This window comes from Tenebrio molitor, chromosome 9, assembly GCF_963966145.1.
Source record: "Tenebrio molitor chromosome 9, icTenMoli1.1, whole genome shotgun sequence".
Classification (NCBI taxonomy): Eukaryota; Metazoa; Arthropoda; class Insecta; order Coleoptera; family Tenebrionidae; genus Tenebrio; species Tenebrio molitor.
This window is the reverse complement of record NC_091054.1, coordinates 18,915,653-18,937,416: the sequence shown is the minus strand read 5'-3', so window position 1 is coordinate 18,937,416 and position 21,764 is coordinate 18,915,653. Positions and strand designations below refer to the sequence as shown.

The 21,764-nt window shown below is 36.9% G+C and overlaps 2 protein-coding genes across 4 annotated transcripts in view; one reads left to right on the top strand and one right to left on the bottom strand.

Annotated features, from left to right (window-relative positions):
- Positions 1–368: 368 nt before the first annotated feature.
- On the top strand, positions 369–2,673 carry LOC138139118 (uncharacterized). 2 transcript variants are annotated; one of them, XM_069059290.1, is made up of 7 exons: positions 369–777; positions 835–1,120; positions 1,170–1,366; positions 1,415–1,582; positions 1,635–1,832; positions 1,883–2,150; positions 2,200–2,673. In XM_069059290.1, the coding sequence occupies exons 2-7, from the start codon at positions 934–936 to the stop codon at positions 2,544–2,546; spliced, it is 1,365 nt and encodes a 454-aa protein (XP_068915391.1). In that variant the 5' UTR covers positions 369–777; positions 835–933; the 3' UTR covers positions 2,547–2,673. The 2 variants fall into 2 exon arrangements, with proteins under 2 accessions (XP_068915391.1, XP_068915390.1); XM_069059289.1 differs by having other exon boundaries at positions 369–1,120.
- An 8,065-nt stretch (positions 2,674–10,738) lies between these two features.
- The window catches only part of Gyc32E (Guanylyl cyclase at 32E), a 68,773-nt gene continuing 57,747 nt past the window's right edge, over positions 10,739–21,764 (bottom strand). The window contains exons 6-19 of one of the 2 annotated variants that reach the window (XM_069058149.1): positions 19,995–20,103; positions 19,852–19,936; positions 15,242–15,394; positions 15,036–15,197; positions 14,807–14,985; positions 13,246–13,351; positions 12,829–13,188; positions 12,467–12,779; positions 12,106–12,421; positions 11,867–12,059; positions 11,356–11,721; positions 11,188–11,302; positions 10,994–11,133; positions 10,739–10,943 (exon numbers count right to left, since the gene is read on the bottom strand). In XM_069058149.1, the coding sequence (XP_068914250.1) occupies positions 10,827–10,943; positions 10,994–11,133; positions 11,188–11,302; positions 11,356–11,721; positions 11,867–12,059; positions 12,106–12,421; positions 12,467–12,779; positions 12,829–13,188; positions 13,246–13,351; positions 14,807–14,985; positions 15,036–15,197; positions 15,242–15,394; positions 19,852–19,936; positions 19,995–20,103 (2,714 nt within the window). In that variant the 3' untranslated portion in view covers positions 10,739–10,826. The remainder of the gene's footprint in view (positions 10,944–10,993; positions 11,134–11,187; positions 11,303–11,355; positions 11,722–11,866; positions 12,060–12,105; positions 12,422–12,466; positions 12,780–12,828; positions 13,189–13,245; positions 13,352–14,806; positions 14,986–15,035; positions 15,198–15,241; positions 15,395–19,851; positions 19,937–19,994; positions 20,104–21,764) is intronic. The other variant, XM_069058150.1, reaches the window with a different exon arrangement.

Here is a 21,764-nt window from a genome sequence, read left to right as displayed (position 1 = left end):
TATATAGGTACACTAATAAACCTGAACTGTCAAAGTGCCGTTAGGTTGGCACTAGTGATATAGGTAGTTACTAGCCGTCCATGGGTGTTTTAATTTTTTATTTGTGGCGGCAATTTAAAACAAATGCAAATACGTTCGCTTTTCACTTTTGCAAATAAAAATTGCACCCAATTCTCTGTCATATCTAATTATTATTAATAACTTCTTGGGTTGATACCGTTAAACACTTCTAAGAGCAAAAAAATAATTGTTAAAGCTCTCATAACCTCTCTTTCACATTTTGACACAAATGACGTTTTCGTTACTAAATTATGAATTCAGTCTCAACAAGAGTCACTAAATTTTGCCGACCTTGAATTTGACAATTCAGGTCCATAACGCATGAGCAGTAGTGACTGTCGTTGTCACAGTAAGATCTAACCTAACTTTTTGGGTGTAGTGTCTTCACGGTTCGCGATTGAAAAGTATTAATGGAAAGAATATGTTAAAAAGACAACGTAAAATTTTAAAAAGTACCTAGTCGTAAACATGGAAGAATTGAGTGAAAAATGAAAATTTATAAATTTCCATTTAAAATTTTTGTCAGAATGACAAATATTTTTGTAATTTCGAGGCCAGTGGTACTGCAACATTTGGTTTCATCTGTAATTTTTTTATGTTTGCAAATTTGTGCACAGTATGTTAATGCAGTGCTTCTCAAACTATTTACTTCCAAGCCAAGACAAATGAATCTTAAAGAAAACCAAAATTATAAATTTAATAATTATCGCTATCTCCGTAAGTATCCGATCAAAATACTTGTAAGGATAGAGCACTGCAAAAAAAGGACTTTAGAGGTATGGAATTAACAAGATTAAACTGCAATCTAGGTAGTTCGTATCAAAATTTCGATCTGACATAAAAAATTCTCAATCGATTAGAAATCATAAGCTAATGGAGGAACCCGAAGATGCTGACTCATCTTACTACCTAAGATCGAAAAAACGAAAAACCGACGTCGGTGAGGAGGCTACATGTTTATACTCGAATAAAAACCCGTTCAGACGAAAAAACCCGATCATGCTGATGCCACTAGAAATCCTTCAGAACGTCTTCAAATTCATTACGTACCAAGAACTGAGTAGGTCTTTAGATTTCGCCAAATAAGCTCCTTGAAACGACCGTTTCAGGCGACCGAGTCAGAAAAGTGAACCGCAAGTTCAAACTCGCAGCCGAAGACTTGCTCAACAAGTCGTTCAAGACCTTGTCGAAGAAGCTCCAGAACTTAACATCGACGACTTTCAGGGCGATAGAGTCGACCCAAGACGACATGGAACTGAAGTGTTTGTGTCGCCTGTTAAACTTGTTAGACATTATCAACTTTCAAGTAAGAACCAAAAGAGTTTTCTTTTGATATTGTGAAAACAAATTGCAGCAAACTGTCATCATGGCCACAATTTGGCGCTACGTCTACAACGAGTTCTACCGGACGCAAAAGAGCTGCATGTACGGAGGTCTAATTCTAGACTTGTACGATCTCTTCCTGTACAAATTCACCATGAAGCCTTACCAAATCTACGGTCCGGCTGTCGTCAAAGACTACGTATATATGCCACACCTCAATATCCAAAGTAGTTCTTTAAGTACTGTTCAAGGCTCTCCCCGAAGAAGTGAAACACATTATTCACTTGACCAAGAACTTTTGCATCCATTTCGACAAAGTGAGCGAAGAACCAATCAAACATGCGCTCAGTGTAAGTGGTTGTAAGATCCTCGACCTTCTGGATTGTGCTACGTACGGCTCGAGAAGCGTCATCTTCGAAAGGGCTACCGGTAACACATTTTCTGCCAAAGTAATGTGAAAAGATTTGGTGTGAGGGTGTTTGAAGTGTGACAATTTTAGTACTGCTACTTCCTCCAAAATGCTTGGTTTGTGGCGTTCGGCATCTCACCAGATCGAGAGATGTCGCTGAAGCAGAAGCAAAGAATGATGCACATGAGGATAAGAAGGATAATTCTGGCCCACACTGAAATGTTCATGCAGCAGCAGCAATACGAGAGAGAGCTGTTGGTGAGGAGCTATCCAACAATGAAGAAGCCAAGTGTCGTGGTCTACACCGGTTACGGAGACGTCCACGACACTTTCTTCTGCTACGGGGCCATGAATGACGGTAGATAGACTAGAAGGATTTGTTGTGGGTCTAATACGAGTCGTTACAGCCGCTTATTTGCAAAAATTTCATCTTCACGAAGAACAAAACGACGAAGACGTCGAAGACGAGTTGCACAACGAGGGAGTTCCGCCGAATCCAGATGAGCTGGACGACCAAGACGACTTCCTTTTGGTGCCTCATCTGGGTTTGGAGATCGACATTCGGATCGACTGTCCTTTAGCTTATGCTCCTTATAAATACATAAAAGAACACGAAGATGTCATCAGGGACGAAGAAAAATCGTCCACCGGAATGTTTAATCTTTGTGTCGAATTTAATTTTCCTGGTGCTCATTATCCTAGACTTCCTTCTACCTACAATTATCATAAAAAGATATCGACTCGACAGTATTAATTTTTAGTATTTAGAAATATCGCCGTTTTTGGTAATTAATATATATAATTTTTAGTACGCCCTGTATACAGGTTATGTGATTAAAATATGACATTTTTATTGAGACTTGAAAAAAAGAAACAGCGAAGGACTTTTTATTTCAAAATTGCCAACTCCTGCGATTTAATAATTTGTTATATCGAGTGTTCAAAGATAACCGAAAAAAAAATTTTTTTAATCACATATGTTCCAAGTGCAAAATTTTTTATCGGAGAATTTTTTGCTAATGAACGAAAACATCCATAAATGAGGTCAGAAGACCAATTATTATCAAATAAGAGCACGAGACGAAGTCGAGGGCTTTTATTTGATAATACTTGGTCTTCTGTCCGAATAATTTATGCGGAATCTGGAAAAGTGATAATAATTATTGTGTGTCTCCAGGGCACTTATATTAACCGATTGTTGATTATAAGCCTACCTAAGCGAAGAGCTATGTTACGGGATTCGCGATTCAATAAATTCAAAAACGACTTACCGTTGGGGCTGGACGTCTGAATTTCGTTCGTGTCTCTGTACGCGGTGGAACTCACTTCGTGGTCGAGATGTTTGAGTTTTGTAGTTACCGACGAAACGAACTCTCAGAGACTAACTACTTTCTTCTTTTTGGCCTCCCCAAGAGGGAGGGTTTTATGGTCGTTTTCGAACAGACGAATCGTGAATCGAAAAACGCGCCAATGACACACGATGGTAGAGTGCAACCACTTTCAGTGAAACTAAATGCTAAGATCTAATAGATAAAGAGCTAAACTAACTAAAATGTAATGAAACAACAAAAGAAAAAAGTTAAGAAGGAAAAGGAAAAAAAGATTAACTACGTACAAATTCAAACAATTATTAATCAAATTATTTTGTGTGATGCGACGATCTGAGTTCTCATTTTTCAACGGTTGCTATCAAAATCGTCTACGTTGACCAATGAAATCAACGAAAATCTTTCGTTCCTAAGTGACGACTAAATTGCCGTGCCGCTGGGTGGTGGAGGGTTAAGGGTTAAGGTTTGTGTTCTGTGGTTAAGACCTAGGGACAGAAATTCTACTTCTGGGGTCGGTTCGAGAGTAAATAATGACGCCTTTTGAGACTAGTAGTGAAAAAAAGGTGTTGAATATGCCCACTCTTATTATATCGTATGTTGCTATTCTGTACAGTGGCGAGCACGGAATTTCGCACACATTGGACATTTCACTGACTTAATTTTATTAAAATGAGATACCTACTGGCGGCAGTTTCGTGACAGTTTAGGTGAAACATCAGTCATGATCACATATATCATGCGTATCCCACCTCATTATTGATTATAATGACAATAAAGCTTAGACTAGATAGTTTTTTTTTAATGACGTACAAATTGGCGTGCGAAATTCCGTGCTCCCCACTGTACTTCACCGCAATAGAAAAAAAAATATTTTTAAAAATTTCTACGTCTTTCTCCGTATCTTCTTTTCGCTTCTAGGAAGCTATTTTTGTTAACCTTGGTCCTCTTCCATTATCTTAACGCCTTCCTTCCTCCTTCAATTGTTCACATTCTTTGTTCCACTCATTTTTCTTTCCTGTCACTTTTGCTTTCTTGACTATTATCTCCTTTTTTGTCGTTTCTTTTTCAATTACTTCTTTCAGTTCTAGCGCCATCTTCTCTACATTGTGCTCTCTAAATCTGACTTTCTCTAGTCTCCTCCTATATACTCTTCTGCGAGTACTCCTTGTTCATCCCATATTTTTATTGTCACCTTCTTCTGCTCCTCCTTTGCTCTTCCTTTTTCCCTTTCTTCAAGGTTTGTTTCTTCTATACTTATTTCTAGCGGGACATGGTCCGACTCTACTCTTAATCCTATTCTGAATTATTCTACTCTTTCCTATGCTTCTTCGTTTTCTATTCCTTAATCTATCACTGTTTCTCCTCTTCTACCTATACTGGGTGCCCCAAAATTCGCGGAACAACGTAGTAGTACGTTGTTAAGTAGTCATTAAGAGATCAGGTAAAAATGTTTAAAAAAATCAATCTTCTTTTTTGTAGAAGATATGGACCTATTCGTTACACTAAGGGCCGGTTGCACCAACGTGAGTTAAATTTAACCATAGATTAAAATGGACGAAAACATTGTTACAACAATAGGTAGGTAACTAAAGTAACGAAGCATTTTAACCTACAGTTAACTTTAACTGGCGTTGGTGCAACCGGCCCTAAATGTGGCAACATTTAAAAACATTCTATGCATCCCAATCATATCCCAATGGTCTGCAAATATTTCATTTTTGTTGTATCCTTGGAAATGAGCGGGAAAAATCAAAGCCGTGTTGCCGTACGCTATTTGAGGTAAAAGGAACATAAAATTACTACAGTGTGGAATAAAATGATTTACATCTAGTTACCTTTGCATTACCCTTGTAAAAATACGAAATGCCGCTCTACAAAAAAAAGAAAGCCTAACCTTAAAATATATATCCAAATTCCAAATGTGATTTATTGCGAAGGTATGATTCTAATTAAAAAAGAGCTAACAAAAGCAAGTCACAGGTAGTGTTGAAAGTGGCCACCAACGTTTGTTAATACAATTTAGTAAATTGTAACAATTGTCAATTCGATTGATGACGTTTATTGACAGAACTAATAGTTCGGCACTTCGAAAAAAAAAAGTAGAGCGGTACAGGAAAATTTACATGTGCAAAAATTCCAAAGGTAACTAGATGTAAATCATTTTATTCCACACTGTACTTGGAAATGCTGGAAATAATGGAGAAAATAATTGCAAACCTGATCACAATTATTAGGCCACTGGCTAGTAAAAGACAAATAGTCAAAATCTTTTTTATTATTTAAAATAAATGAGATCAAAGCTGCACCTTTTGTGCCCCCATATCTTCAAATCTAAGAGATATAGCATTTTTTAATTATTTTTCTCGTTATTTTCTAACATGAATTGACATTAGGTACCTCATTGAGTTGTTCCGCGAATTTTGGGGCACCCAGTATAGGTCGATTCCCCTTATTCGTTCCCTTATTTGTTCCCATTCAATACTTCCCATCCATTTTCTTCAATCTATTCCATCAATTTCTTCCCCTCTGCATTTTCCACTTTCTCTTTAGATTTTCTTTTCCCATCTCGCCTCTCCTCTTCCCAACTTCTTGCTCCTCTTTCTCCTATTCTCCCGTTGAAGTCCCCTCTCATGAGCATACATTCTTCTCTGTTTTCTTTTATTGTATCTTCGACACCTCTTATTGTTGTCTTTATCTCTTTCCTGTATATTGTCATCATTTCCCAGCATTTATTCTCTATATGTACGTTTCTTTCCATATAATCTTCGTCTTCTGCCTTCAGGATGTCTTCGCTTCACTTTCTATCAAAATATTTTAACAGTTTCTGAAGTACGTGTTGATAGTCCTCCTCTTCCACTCTTCCGTTCTACAGTTGATACATCGATCTACATATTTTAAATAATTTGTAGTCAACACTTCCACATTCTGTTGTTTGCTAACACACTGAGTTTGCTGTCAAGCTTTCTGGTTCTTGTCATGCGATTATGCATTATGTAGATAAACTTTGATTCAGACTTCAACAAAAATGACAGTTCTTACAAAATAAAAAAAATTCATGATTCCTTTATTTCTAACGCATTTATGGGATATTTGGTAACTGAATATTTTCGTTATTACAATAACAGCATATAACGAGCCTTCAAAAAAATGTCTGGTCCAGTAGTCCGTGCTTTGACATGTCCTTACATAACTTGACTGTGACTGTCATTGTAATATAACGGGTGTCTTTTTAAATTTGGCGTCGAAGTAGGCGTTGAACTGAACTGTGGACGCCCTATACAGGTTACGGATCACGGATCAGCTGTTTAAATCTTACGCTTTTACACGAGTGGTGCGATCTCAATCGATTCTCCAACGCCTACTTCGACGCGCCAAATTTAAAAAAACATCCTTTGTAGGCCGTGCCAAACCCAAATAACCACGACCTGTTGAATTAAGTAGGTGAAAACAAAATTACACTAAGTGTATAATGGCAATTTTAATATTACTAAAATGCTAGACCAATCAAATCTAAGTACACAACGTTGCCGGTTGATTTTCTGGGTAAAATGCAGTGTTGGTGGTTATTTGGTTTTGGCAAAGACTCCATTGTGTCGAACTAGAAAACAAGAAAATCATCGTTGTTTGGTTAAAAAAAAAACTGTTTTCTGCAAAAGAAATAATTCACACCACTGCATGTTCTCTGAATAAATGAAGTTTGTCATTTATAATTTGACAATTGTTGTGGCTACGTCATACGTTAACGGAAACAAAAACAAAGAACAAACTGTTTGAACACAAACATTTTTCAACGTTCGATATGTAGAATATGCAAATAGTAAAGGTCCAGGTGTTGATCTCTGAGGTACACCTGATTTTTTTGATCTAAAACTGATATTTTGACGTATATTATAATTCAGAATAAGTGGCATGGCGATAGGCGTTGGAAATTCAAATTTACGTTAGCAGCAAAACCCTTACTAATAATACCCTAGTTTCGATGCTGTTGGTAACCTTCGCTTTTAATTTGGTCTTGATATTATCACTGAAATCGTTTTGTGTTTATTTTCTTGTTATAAGTATTTGGAATTTCCTTGTTTCATTTATGAAAAGTGTATTATTTATCTGGGGGTTATCTCTACTGTGGGTGAAAACCATGTCAAAATTATGTAACGCATAACCTCAGAATAAAGTAATGACGGTTTCACATGTTTACTAAACATACAGCTCACTTTAGAGAGTCAACGCCTACCGCGATGCCACTTATTCTGAATTATACTACCGTGTGAGCAACAAGTACTGATTGAGTTGGCAATAAATTCTGGTGATTTTTGGTGACTTTTATGTCATGTTCCAACGAGAAAATCATTTTATTAATAAAAGATTACAAAAACCAAGAAGTTTAAATTTGAAATGTATACCAGGTGTCAATATTGTCAATAAAACAAACCGAAATAGGTACAATTCACAGTCTTGAAAATTTTATGTAATTTTTTTTTTGCCAACTGTAACAGTTATTGTTGCTCACCCTGTATTAATAGTGTAGTGACCCAGTTTAAAATTTTAAATACCGCCACAATAGCGCGCCAAATGGAAAGGTACTAGCGGCTAGACTGGGAACTAAGGGATGGGGTTGGCAATCCTGGGGAGTTGGCAACTCTGCGAGCGGAAATATAGCTGGGGTAAAGCGGTCTCTCGCGGGTGGTTGAAGGGGGTAGGTCACTTTTGTTTGGTTTTTCGAAACGAACACACCTTGCGAAGAGCGATCCAGTTTCTCAAATTTGTAAATTAAATCTGAATCAATTTCACTACCGTCCCGAGTAGATATTTTGTGTCCCCGTGAGGAACTCGCCGTTTTAATTCACCTGGGTAATGTATCCCACTTTCGTTGCCTTTTTTGTGTTTTGTTTTTGGGACCAGGACCACGTGGTAAGGGTATGTTGTGCGTCCATTTTGTTTTTCTTCTTCACTAACATTTTCTAATGGCACTCGAACCGCCATTTTCGTTTTGTTTAACATTACCAGCGATTATTGTATTCGTGATTTATGTTGTTTACTGATACTTGTGCCATTTAAAGTGGTTCTATTTTATCGTTATTTAACGTTGCGCTTAGTTCTCTTTTATTTGATCATTGTTTTAATGTTGCGTTTTGTTTTGTTTATTTTATCATTGTTTAATGTTCCGTTGTGGTTTGTTGAATTTTTCGCATCGTTTAATGTTACCCTTTGTTCGATTGAATTAAACTCGGGTTTTCTTTATGTTGTTGTTAAGCACCGCTAGATTTCGGAAGAGTTAAAGTAAAATGTTTAAGTGCGCCACTATGGGAGTTAGGTTTCAATCAGGAAGTCGTGGGGTTGTCTAGTAAATTTCTGTGGAGGCCACGGTTAAGTTATGGCTGTTAGCGGAGGCGGACCTAAGCCATGCTCGATGCGGCTCTGGGATGCTGACGTGAAACCTCCGTCGCGGTTCTAGAGATCTTAGGTTTTGTCGGTAAACGGTTGGTTGGGAAGGCGGAGCAAGCTCTGCTCGAAGCGGCTTGGGATGCTCATCGTACAACCCCGAGGCGCTCTGTCACTCTTTCTTGGTCGGTGAAATAGCCCGACGTTCATTACTAACCCGAGTATCTAGAAACGTCGCTGGTCTCAAGCCGATTCAGATTATTCTTCTGAGTCCCCTCGCGGCCGAGAGTTTGTTACCTCCAGCTCTAAGCTCCCGTCGGCGTACCTTGACCGCGTAGTTCCAAATTAAACATTGTTTTTGCCATTAATCGAATTGTAAAATATGAGTAATATAGTCCAATTTTTACCCTTTTGCGATGACGTCATTATCTAGTAACTTTACGTATGTTGGAGCTAGGATCAGAAACAAATTTGAATTGATCATAAATAACTATAAATGTGTAAAATTTGTTGACAATCGCTTCGAAAGGTTATGTTTGTAATCGACTGTAATTACACGAGAGGTTATTTTTTGTCCGGATAAAATTGAATTTTTTTTACGATAATTTGGTTGCTTGGTAAATTGACGACACGTTTTTTTATCTGGTGGTTTGTGGAGTCCAAAAAGTCCAAAAAGAAACCAAATTAGAGTTTAAAAAATGAAATTTTATCCTGGACGAAAAAACCTCGAGCGTAATTCGATGAGATAATTTAATGAATAATAATAGGTAGGCCATTTTGCACTTCAATTTATTACAAGCTGTGTCAAAGTTTAAGATTGTTGGTTCGTTATCATAACAACAAACAATAATCAGGTTTGAAAAAGTTTGCCATGGAAGTTTAAGCACATTTTATCCAGATGCAAAGTTAGGGCTAACTTTATCCGATGTCAAAGTGACAAATGCATCGCGGCTTATGGGATTTTTTATACATGAATTAAATTATCAGATATAATATACCAAGGGACAGATATATTGCCGGAAATTTTTTCGAGCAGTCCTCACACACGAGTGTTTGTAGCAAGAAAATTACACGAGGGCGCCAGCCCGAGGGTAATTTTGAGCGACAAACACGAGTATTGGACTGCAAGAAAAAATTTCTGGCGATATATATCTGTCCCGAGGTATATTCGGAAGAGAATCGCCCGAAATTTTTTTTTCCTAGGTCAATTATATCGGAAATTTTCCCTAGGGAAAATTTCCGCTTAATTAAATTGTGATTGGTTGCTATTCAAACAATTCGGAATTGTGATTTGTCAATATAAATCATGTGACATTTGAGGGCGATTCTCAATGTAATAAGTGAAAAAAATTAAAAATTGTCAAATTGACAGGAGCATAAAATAACCTCAAAGTGACCATCGATAAATAAACGTGCCTTTTTTTTGTTTTTTTCTGTTTCTGTTTCTGTGGTTTCAATAAAGAGAAAGCGAGGAAGGAAATCGTGACGTCACCTCAAAAGGGTAAAAATTGGACTATACCTGGGATACGGTTTTTGAAGAGGGTTTTTCATCCGTCCCTGTCTGTAATAACTGCACCATAATTTGTTCACTTGTTTTGCAAGCTTTAACCTCTCATTTTGTCTGTTATGTATCCGTTTCCTGTTATTTTAAATATTGTTGCATTCATCTTGTCGTTTATCTTTGTGATGTACTCAACTAATCAATTTCTTGTACTTCGTTAAACTTAGTTTCTGTCTTTTTGGATTCGTTTCATTTTTTTCATCAAAGTTATTACAGGCATTTTTAATAAAAGGTATTTTGCGTCCCTCACATGTGTGTTTTATTTGCGGCACTCTTCCAACTGGAACCCTCACCGTTTGCATTCCGAACCTTTTTTCCGCCAAAAGAAAGACACAACGTAGTTATATGAGAACTCAACACAGAAAAGAATAAACTCAAAATTTAAAACAAAGAACTAAGAACAAGACAATGAGCGGCTGTGTATCCCAGGCCAGTTCGTTCGCAAGTGAAGTGTCATTCCCCAATACGACGACTTGGACAGGCAGTGGCTCGGGACTTCCCGGATTCTGAAGCGCCAAATTCAAATGCAGATTGCAGTTGCTAACACTATACTAAGCTGCGCAGAAAAAATGTGTTGAATTTATTTGGAATACTTTCTTGCTTCTTGCATGCAGTATCAATCAGTTTCTCGAATGCAATAACAAATAATATTTGGGTGAAATTAATCCCCGATTTTCGTTCAGTTTCAACATTTATTATAATAAATAAAATAAAAACATCTTTCAACAATAATTGACATGTAACACTTATCGTACGGATGGACTGATCACATGTGGTGATAATTCATGTCGGTGAAGGTGACGGCGGGGGCGGATCTGGGATTGCGGTTGCCAGACTGCATTTTGAACAAATATCGTCCCAAATCGGTCGCCGTTAGATTCTCCTGGAAGCACAATTCTTACATGAAAATTTATGAGCTGCCTCGGATTCAACCTGACTGTAATGCATGGAACACGCCATCCTGGCTCTCTGATGCAATTGCAATAAAGGACAAGACTGTTGAGGAAATTGCGTTCCATCAATTAGGAAATTGGCGCCGGGACGTCGCAATAAATCAGGGGTTTCGCTCAATCCTTGAAACAAAAAGAACTTAAGCTAATCTGAGCTGGAAACGTCGCTTGTCTTACTGTCCGAGCTGATGCTGCTGTAAAGAGAGGAGCCGACGATTTCTTCGCGGATTCGTGCCAGTCTCTGGGCGGGGTCTTCACCGACCAGCCAGTAAGTGTGCATCTCACCCTTTCCCTAAAAATATTACACGAATTACCAATCTCTGGAGGGACCAACACTCAGCTCACCTTGATCGGGATCACTCCTCGCTCTTCGCACCTATACCCTCCCAGCTTCTGCAAGAGCATGAAGGTGGCATGAGATATGTGAATTCTGAAAGCTTCACCCGAGCTTTCCATCCTCGACGCGGTGTTGACCGTGTCGCCGAAGAGGCAATATCTGGGCATCTTCAGTCCCACCACTCCGGCCACGCAGTGACCAGAGTGGATTCCGATTCTCAACTGGAGAACTTCACCTTGTCGGTGCTTGATTTCGAATTTTCTGATCTTGCTGAGCAGGTGAAGAGCCATCGAGGCTATTTCGCCGGCGTGGCGATCGCCGTTTCTTATAGGGAGGCCGCTGACCACCATGTAGGCGTCTCCGATGGTCTCTACCTGCAGTAACAATCACAAATAAATCTCTACCACCATGAATTTGTATTCACAGTAATGTCGTTGGTAGAAAAGTTGGATAACAAAGGACCAACAGTGGTGCGCTGTGGGACACCTCATCCTCAAGTAGTTCACGAGTTAATCTCACCTTATAGACGTCGTAGTGGGAGATTATGGAGTCGAAGCACGTGTAGAGGTCGTTGAGCAAATCGATGACTTGGAGGGGAGTGCTTACAGCCGACAGCTCTGTGAATCCGACGATGTCGCTAAAGTAGATCGTGACACAGTCGAAGCTTTCTGCCTCGACGCGATCGCCTCTCTTCAGAGCTTCAGCAACCGACCTGCAAACTACTTTACAAACTCTCCGCCACTCTCGCTTCGTCTTACTTTGGGAGCATTCTGTGCAGCAACGCGTCAGTTTTCTTCTTCTCTTCTGTGAGCTGATTGGTCCTCTCTTGAACCAAACCCTCCAGATTGTAAGCGTACTTCTCCATGATGGCCAACATGTTATCAAAGATGTTGGGTTTGAGGCCAGCTTGCATCTCTTTGAGCCGCACTCGCACGTATCTGATGTCCGGTCTTTGCTCTGGTTCTTCGTGCCAGCACGCTTTCATACACTTGATTATGTAGTCGGCGGCGCCGAGATTATCGAGCGGGGGTCGCAGCGGTGCATCTCTTATCTCCTTCACTTGCCTCACTATGTCTGCCAAAAAATAAATCTAGAGTCTATTTGGATTTTAGGACTTACCAGCTGGTTCTAGATCTACTCCTCCCCAAGGACCCTTCCTTCCGATGATCTCGTACAAGACTATTCCGAACGAGTAGACATCGCCCTTTTGAGTCCCTCTGGCTGGCGGAGACGGATCTCTCAACAACTCTGGGGCCCTCCAGAGACATCTTCGCAAGTTTTTGCTTTGCATCTCTGGAACTTCTGGACCTGCTTTGAATTCGTGCAGACCAAAATCTGAGATTTGCAGAACCCATCTGCTGTCGACCAAACAATTGCTCGACCGCAAGTTACCATGAGAAATGATGTCGCTGTCGTGCAGATATATCATCCCCTAAATTTTCACTATTAAACAATTTTTACCCAACAGTGGGAAAAATTACCTTGAGAATGTCTGCCACCAGAGACGACACAAACATGTTGTCCAAGTGTAAATCCTCGTTGGCTAAGACATCTTCAAGGCTCCCTCTGGCACTGTACGCTGTTAGAACAGCAACGTTACCATGATCTACACTCGCTCCTATGAATGGAATCAAATTTTCGTGCCTCACTTCTCTAATTTGTTTCAACTCTTTCCTGATAGATCTGGTCAAATCTACAGATTTCTTCTTCAGGTACTTTATAGCGACTATGTTTCCTTTGTAGAGACCGATGTCTGTGTAGGCCCGTTTAGGGGATGACTCCGCCAATTCCGCAATGCTGCTACTGGGGGCGTGAAAAACACTATGGCGACACACTTGGATCTGAATAATAATAATGATGGGGTAGTTATAGATATAATTTCCCAAATGATATTCTACCATGTTTTTGTTGGATAATTCGGCAGTTTCAGTTGGTATGATAGTGACGTCCCTCATGTCGATTTTCCATAATAGGCAAGCCAGTTTGTGTTCGTAGCGGTAATGTCTGTAACAGTGGCGACTCGTGGAGAAAAATTTAGTTAGACCAATTACTCTAAATTTAATATTTCAGAAGTTTCTACTTTTAATTACTAGCAATTAAATTATTCAGTCAAACTAAATCGACAAATTTCATTTTCTGGAGTTTTTTATTATCCAAGAATGTATCGAGCGTTCAAAGATTTACAACGCTACGATGACGGGAAGATTCGGAATAGGTACAGGGAGGATGGGTGGGGAAGGAAGGTGATAGGTAGAAATGAGGGATGAATACTGACCCAGCATTCGCCTTATCTGTGATATGAGACCTGTGCTCATATCAAAATTATGATGGTGTGTGAAACCTTGAAAAAACCCAACACCAGGATAAGGCGACCCCGGGACTTGAACCTGCACCTCCCGAATGTAAAACGGTGCGTTAAGTTCTTGGCCACGATGCTCATTACGCAACTTAATTTTTATTTGACTTAACTGGCAAGGCTTTAGCCAACATGTCGCTGCCGTCGCCACTGGTATGCAAAATTATGTTCGAGTTATGGCACCGCACCGAATTTGCATATTTATTGTATGACGCTTACGACAGGAATAATAATGAGCGAGGAGACTAAATTGCATATTAGAAATAATCACTATAGGAGGGTTTCTCTTATTGTATAGGTAAAAGTCTAAATACTATATTAGTTGTTTACTAAACAAAAATATCTTAAATGCATTTAGATCTTTATTACTTATTTAAAGGTGTACTATATTTTATTTTGGGACAAACAGATATAGGCCTCTTTGACAAATGGCCGCCGCGTAACCTTGAAGCTTCAGCTAATTCTAACGAAGAACTGTGTTGGTATTTTAGACGGAAATGTTGATTAAGGTTATTTTACAACACAGTCTTTTAGTGATACAAAGTTGATTTTTTTTTTGTTTCACTTTTTTAAATAAGTTTATTCACAAAATATGAGGAGCGTGGAAACTTCAATATTTTCATAAAAATGCTATAAGCTATAACACATCTTCAAGGATTGTCACTGGGGACAGGTTTCAGTGGGAGGTGATTGATGAGGCCAATGTTTTATGACATTACAGTAATATTTAGATATTTTGAATAAATTTATCTGAATTGAACATTTTCAGCAACAGTGCAAAGACAAAAATATCTAATAATAATTTAAAATCTGATCGAGCAAACTGTTGACCTCATATTCTGAAAGTTCCAATTGTAAGAAAAATTAGAACGTAATTTCGGTACCAAAACGAAACTAGCACTTTCCTGACGACCAATTTACTCAAAAGATCTATTTCTTCTTAGAAAATTAATAATTGGGCTCTTCAGAAAGTAAAAAGAAGTTTGTTATCAAATGAGATAAAAATCTTTGGGTGTAGTACCAGGACTGGTTTTGAATTGGCGTTATGAAAACGAACAAGCAAAAAATAAAAGAGCAAGGAAGAATAGATGAATGGAACTTACTTAACACAGAACAGTATCCCTATCAAGAAAATTATGGAGACCAAAGACATGCTTGCCAACATCCTCCAATCAATTTTATAAATGCACTTCTCCCCGTAGAACCCACAGTGCGGCTCCGCTCGGGGCAACTTACCCCCCACCCACTGTATAGGCCTGTCGACGTTCAAGTACTTGAACTCCTGCAACAAACCCAAAATTATCACGAACGAATTCTTGTGGACACCATTACCCTTACGGGCAGAGCAGAAGGCGTATTACTCCCGTTGGACTTGTATTGGAAGTACCCGACTGGCTGCATGCTCATCCGCAAGGTACCATTCATCTCTTGGTCGTCGAGCAGCGCCACCACAGTGAAGTTACCCTCGGCGTCGCCGTTGCCGTCTATAAACACCTGAATTTTCAATTGTGAGTTGTGCAAACGGTCTCTCTTCGTACATCGTATCCTTGGATGGAGTGGTACGACCTGTTGACTATTCGCCGCAGGACCGCCGTCCCGTTCCTAGGGTCTTCGTTGTTCTGGAAGACTTCTGTCAAAGCTCGGGCGTAGATCATGACGGCGTCGTATAAATACGCCGCCTGGATGGGGACCTGCAACAGTTTCCACTCTGAAAAGAGACAGCTTCAACATTTGTCTGCAAATTATTCAAATTCCTGAAAGCTTAATTTTGTAAATATTTGTGTCTGAAATAATTTAAAAAAAGTGTAAACAATCAACACGGACTGTTTTCGTAAGAAATCGTGAATGGTTAGTGTTTGTTTAATTTGTCATTCTTTTATCTCAGATTTTTCAGCACTCGGATTTTATAAATTGCCATTTTCAACAGTTCTGAATTATGATAGATCAGTATTCCTGTCGCCTCCGGAAACCTGAAAAATTGCTATTTTATACAGGATTATTCTAAATGATTGTAGTCCAAGGTGGCGTAAAAACAGAATGTAAAATTTATGGTTGCCGCTCCATATAAAATTTTCAAAATAATGTGAATAAGTGAATACACACCGTTCACACATAGGAGTTAAACAACTCAGTATTGTTAGATTCAATCGTTAATTTAAAGAGAAATAAAAGAAATTAAAAATAAATAAATAAAACTCTCATCACCGCACTTTTCACCTAAAAAATGACAATGACAGTGACAAAAATTGACAGTTCACAGTGATGCGGCAAAAATTTCATAACATGGGCATGGCTTGCTTCGACTACAATAATTTAGAATAACCCTGTATTTCGCCTCTGCCAACTAAATACCAAATTACGATCGGTTCGTTTAGCGCTTCACAACATTTTCTATTATTTTAAATTCACTAATTCGCCTGCAACGTGTGCAAATGACAAATAACCAGCTTTACAAGTTGATAAAAGACTTTATAAACGTTGTACGGACTTAATTTTAATCTTAATGGCGATAAGTGTTGCACTTGATGAAAATCCAAACCAACCATCTTGTCTCTATCGCATGTTTATAAAGATATTGACAAATTAATTTGCTTTAATGTTATGAATTATTTAATAATTTACTTACTTTCCTGGAGCATCACCGTAGGACTCGCTTTATGAATAATGCAAGAAATTAATTCAAAATTAAAAGCAAGCTTTTAACTGAAAATGTTTCGTTATGGTGGTAAGACCTGTTTCATGCTTCACTAATTACAGCGATAATAGTTTAACAACAAAGTTTAAGTAAAATTTACATTTATTTAATGGAAAAAATGCAGGTATCTTTAAATTTTGTTATAAATTATTTTAAAATCAAATTAAATTTTATGCATTACTTCAAAATAAATTAGGAATGGAATAGGACTTGGACATAAAAAGTAGCAGAAGTAAAGGAATTTGCTAAAAATGGAACAAAAATCAATTAAAAAAATAAAGAAAGAATGGTACCTACATTTACGATTAAAAAATCCTTACAATTGGAAGCAAAATAACATAACCTGAAAATCATAAAGGACCATTGTTTCGATGACGGAATAAAAAGAACTGAATACGAAAAACATTTTAGTAAATCATATTGAATCGAGGTGAACTGAAGAAAAATTCAAATTAATAAGTTATTTTATGTGTAAAAAAACAAAAAAAAGCGAATGTTTTAAAGAAATCAGAAACAGAAGAAATATGATGGAAAAAGAAAATCTTCATTCTTTTGTTATTGTTATAATTTCCAAAAAATTATTGTAACTGTCTTCAAAAAAATTCGTACTTTGATGCTTGCTTTTGTTTCCGTTAACGTAACATGGAACTCAAACTGTCAAATTATAAATGTCAAACGTCAAGTTATGTACGCGAATGACATGTGAAAGCACGGAATACGTGTCCAGACATTTTATTTTAAACGCTCGTTACATTCTGTTATTGCAACAAAGAAAATCGTCAGTCACCAAATATCTAATAAATGCGTAAGAGACAAAGTAATCACGAAATGCTTTTTATTTGTCATTTTTGTTGAAGTCTGAACCAAAGTTGCTTTACATAATGCATAATCGCATGACAAGAACTTGAAAGCTTGTTAGCAAACTCAGATTAATTTGTCGTTTCAATTTACGAGAAGCAGACCACGATGAAGCTTTTATTGCTCGAATTTAACTCATACTTCGCAGTTATTTTGACATAAAAAAGTTCAACTATTTTGTACCCTTTTATTATTTTATGTTCTGTTAAAAAAAATAGTTGAAGTGTGAAATAATTTGAAATCATGCCAGTTAAGTTGAAACTAGGTCCTAAAACTGTTTTTTGTTTAAAAAATAAATTAGTAAAGCGCACCGCAAAATGTAAAATGAAAACTCTCTGCAATTGTAAAAATATAAATGTAAATTATATTTTTTGCATATCGTAATGAAAGTGCCTTTTTTTTACACGCAAAATCGTAGTGAAAGTAGTACTTTTTTGCATCATTTTATTCCATCTCCTTGGAGATGATTGTCAAAGCATTCTTACCTATTTTTTTTTTTTGTAATTTTTCATAAATCCTTTTAGAGACCAAATTTCTCAACTTACATCGATTTGCAAAAAAATTGTGTGTACAACACGTTATGAAAGTCTCTTTTTTTCACTTATTTGCTTGATTAACTCGGACTACGCCCTCGTTAATCAATCTGCAAATTCGTGAAAAAAAGTACGACTTTCATAACTAGTTGTACAAATAACTATTTACATGTTTTATTTTATGTAATGTAAACTGAATTTTATATTTTTTATGACTGTAAAAAAAATTATGAAAATAGATTTCTTGTAAATGTTGCAAATGGAACAATAAATAATAGTTGTAGATTGCATTATAATAATTCTTATACCATAACGTTATAAACACAAATCGTCGAAGTCTTTTCGTTGAAGATTAAAATCATTGAGATCAAATGTATGACTTTTCTCATTACAAACCAATTTGTCTAACATAGTGTACAATCGAATTATAAAAAAGCTCCGTTGGCCAACTGAAAGCTCATTAGCGAGGTCAGACTAATCTGTAAATTTATGAGTGAGCAGGCTAGGACAAGTTTTTTATTACCGTTTTTGTCGAATCTAACCCTTATTTCACAGCTATTTGTCCAATTTAAAACTCCAGCCATTCCGCAATATAATTATCAAACTCACTATCTATAAGTTTGAATTTACTGTATTGTGCTTTTCTCTCATTTAACGAAAGCTATATATTTTTTATAATTCTATTAAATAACACCTTTACTTTCAGTCAGCAATTTTTTAATTTGGATTTTATTCGTCTACCAATCTTTTTAGAACTAATCCTGTTCTACATGCTATGCTGGAGTGTCGCCACCCTTAGAAAAATAAAACAACTAAGTGACTGGAAAAAGTTGTGACCTGTTTTCATATGTTGGCAACGCAAATGGCAAAACGTAAATTCATCGAATTAATTGAAACAACTAAAACTGAATATTTTGACAAACATGTCGGGTGTTCAAAAATGTATCCTCAAAGTTGGCGTTGCAGAGTCGATTGTGAACGCACCACTCATGAGTCTGCAGAGTAAAAACACAAACAACGCAAAAAGTGAGGTTAGATTTCAACAGTGGATCCGCGATCTGTAATTCGTGGTGCCTTCACAATCGACTCTTCAAAACCTACTTGAAATTTAAATGAACACCCTATACAAAGTAAGTGATTTGACAACATGTTCGAACTGGTGTCCTCCTTGTTGCACTGAGCTCTTCTGTTTAAATTAAATAGAAGAACTGAATTTGTTAAGGCATCAATTGCTTGTTTCAGTTCTTGCAAATTGTTAATCTGATTTGTAAACACTACTTTTTTTAATTGGGGAATAAACGAAAAGAAGAGGTGATCAACTTCACAATCCTAGGCTTATCAATGTGTCAGTAAAGAACTCCTCTAAATTATTAATTGTTATTCGTGTCGTGTGAGCAATGACTGAATCTTGTTGTAACTAAACAATTGTTAGTTCCACATAATCCAAGTGATTTATAAATGGTTCTAGAAGGAGTCTTTGGTATCTCTAACCGTTCATAGAATAATTAAAGGAGTTTGGCCCAATAATTCGCCTCAGGGACATTCCAACCCAAACACCAATTTTAATTGGATGCAATGGCATCTCAATAATAACGTTGTGGAAATTATATACAAGCAAAGTTCTATAATTTTGAAAGTTGATGAAACTGGAAAGGTGCAACCAAGCTTCATCAGAAAAAAAATGATGTCTTGCACGTCAAACAGGAACATTTGCAAGGGTGTAAATGTAAATTTTTCTTTTGGAAAACAATTTTTAGAAATGTGTATTATGTATTTTAGAAAAAATAAAAAAAAAAATCAGTTTTGCCAAAAATATTGCTAACCTATCAAAAATAGTCACAATCTTTATTTTTAGTCATCTGATATACATATCAGTCATATCACATTTTGGTTTAAACTCTTTGTCGTGACCTAGCATTTGCGTAATAATTGCCAACCCCCAAATGCCATAATCCGGCATTTGAAGCATCTTCCGCCTCCTAAAACTCCACAACCTAAACTGACTCAATCCGACACGGATCATTGTTTTCAGCCACGAAGTTAGCAATTTTTCCGCTCTTACCGATATGCTGTCGAATATCTTGTGGTGGTAGGGAACGCAGAACGGAGGCTTAGCCGACGACGCTTTAATCTTCTCACACACATATCTAGAACAGAACAAAGTCAATAAACCAGCCGGCTTGTGCCATATTTTTTCAAACTTACTTATATTTAGGGTTTCTCGGATGAGACGGGGTGAGTTTAAGGACCGATCTGAAACCCATTACGTCGCTGACGTTACCCCACGTTTCACTCAGGAAGGGATCGAGGTAATCTGCAATGTAATTTGGATGAGTGGGGCCTCAAAGAGGGTCGCAAAGAGCTCATAAAAAATTAAACGGTCACATTTATTTTGTTAAAACATTGTCATTTGTACGTCATATGTACTTTTACTTTTTTGGTAGACGTGGGAAGTTTACGTGCGCGAGCGCAGCGAGTATTGTAATCCCACTGCGTTATTATTTTTAGTACAATATTTGGTCTGATTTGACACCAAATTATATTTCTGGATAATTGGATTAGCGATTTTAACTGCAACAATGGTTTGTTCTCGCTTCTCTCGTAACAATTTGGCTGGGGGAATTATTACAAAACGTGAAATTTTAAAATGTGTGTTTCCAATTAATCTTCCTAAAATTCAAATATTCAAATCTGGATAATGTTTGAAAGGTGTTTTTTCGATTATCAAAGTTAACACAATAATCCACAGGTGGTAATTGTTTTGCAAAACAGTTTTAATTCCCACAGAAGTGACTGAAGTATTGTTTATTTTATTTACATAATTGGTAACGAAAATGAATTTTAATTAAATTTTATCAGAGAGGCATAAAACGGAAAAGAAATAATAGATAAAATCTTGTAACAATTTGGGGGAGGTTGAAGAAAATATTGAAAAGAAATATTTCACTTCTCGTTGTAAAATGGGTGGAAACGACGGTTCTTATATGAGGATAAAGACAATGTTACGGAAAATATTAGATTTAAACCGAAAGAAAAATTCAAGGAAAAAGTGGTAGTCTGGGTCGTCTGAATATTTCTAACAAAGAAGGAATTTCAGATTCATTATAAAAATTCTTCTGATTCCTCTAAATGTTTCTAGACTTACTGGAAGTTATTATTTTACTAGTTTACTAGTTCTCATTGTTTCAGCAGTACACAGCAAAAAGATAAATTTTATACAAAAAGCAATAATTCTTGGAGCCTACCAAATGGAAAAACTTTGTGGTACTCGGTTTTATTTAGGACACTACAAGAGATGTAAAGCAAAATCTGCAATGCAGCTGCAATAAAGCTTCAAGAAAATGTCGTTGGCGTCCAGAAAAGCACGAAGTAAAATGAAAAAATAAAATAAATGGCCACAAATAAAATTCAGTGAAAGTTCTTATTTTAATAAATTAAAATAGTCCTCGTACTTTGTAATTTTGTTACATTTTTTTAATAGCATTTTTTTTTCAAATATCGATTCTATTTTAGTCTATTCATTAATAAATGAGACACAGGAGAAATGAATTTTCGGCTTGCCTAACTGTAAAACACACCTTTACCTTTCAATTTAGGTTGAGGCAGGTAGCTGCGATTTACCGACGGATGCTGTAAACTTCTAGGCGAGTGGGGTAGCACGCACGGTTAATTTACTCTTTTTACAGTTACTTTAAAATTAAAGTGTTTATACGTTACTTTAATTTAATGTAAAAAAAAAACACATTTACATGTATTATTTTTTCGATAAATGTTTTTTTTTTGTTCGACACTGTCCGAATTTGAGAATTTTTTCCTATGTGAACGGATTTTGATAAATGTCACAACTTGTCAAAACGAAACGTCAAGCTAATTTTAAAGGTTTTAAGCGATTTGGAGCATTTAAGGGGCTCGTCGAACAAAAAACGTTGTATTCAACTCGTTCGTGTGTAAATTGGACCTTTTTTGGCACTCCTG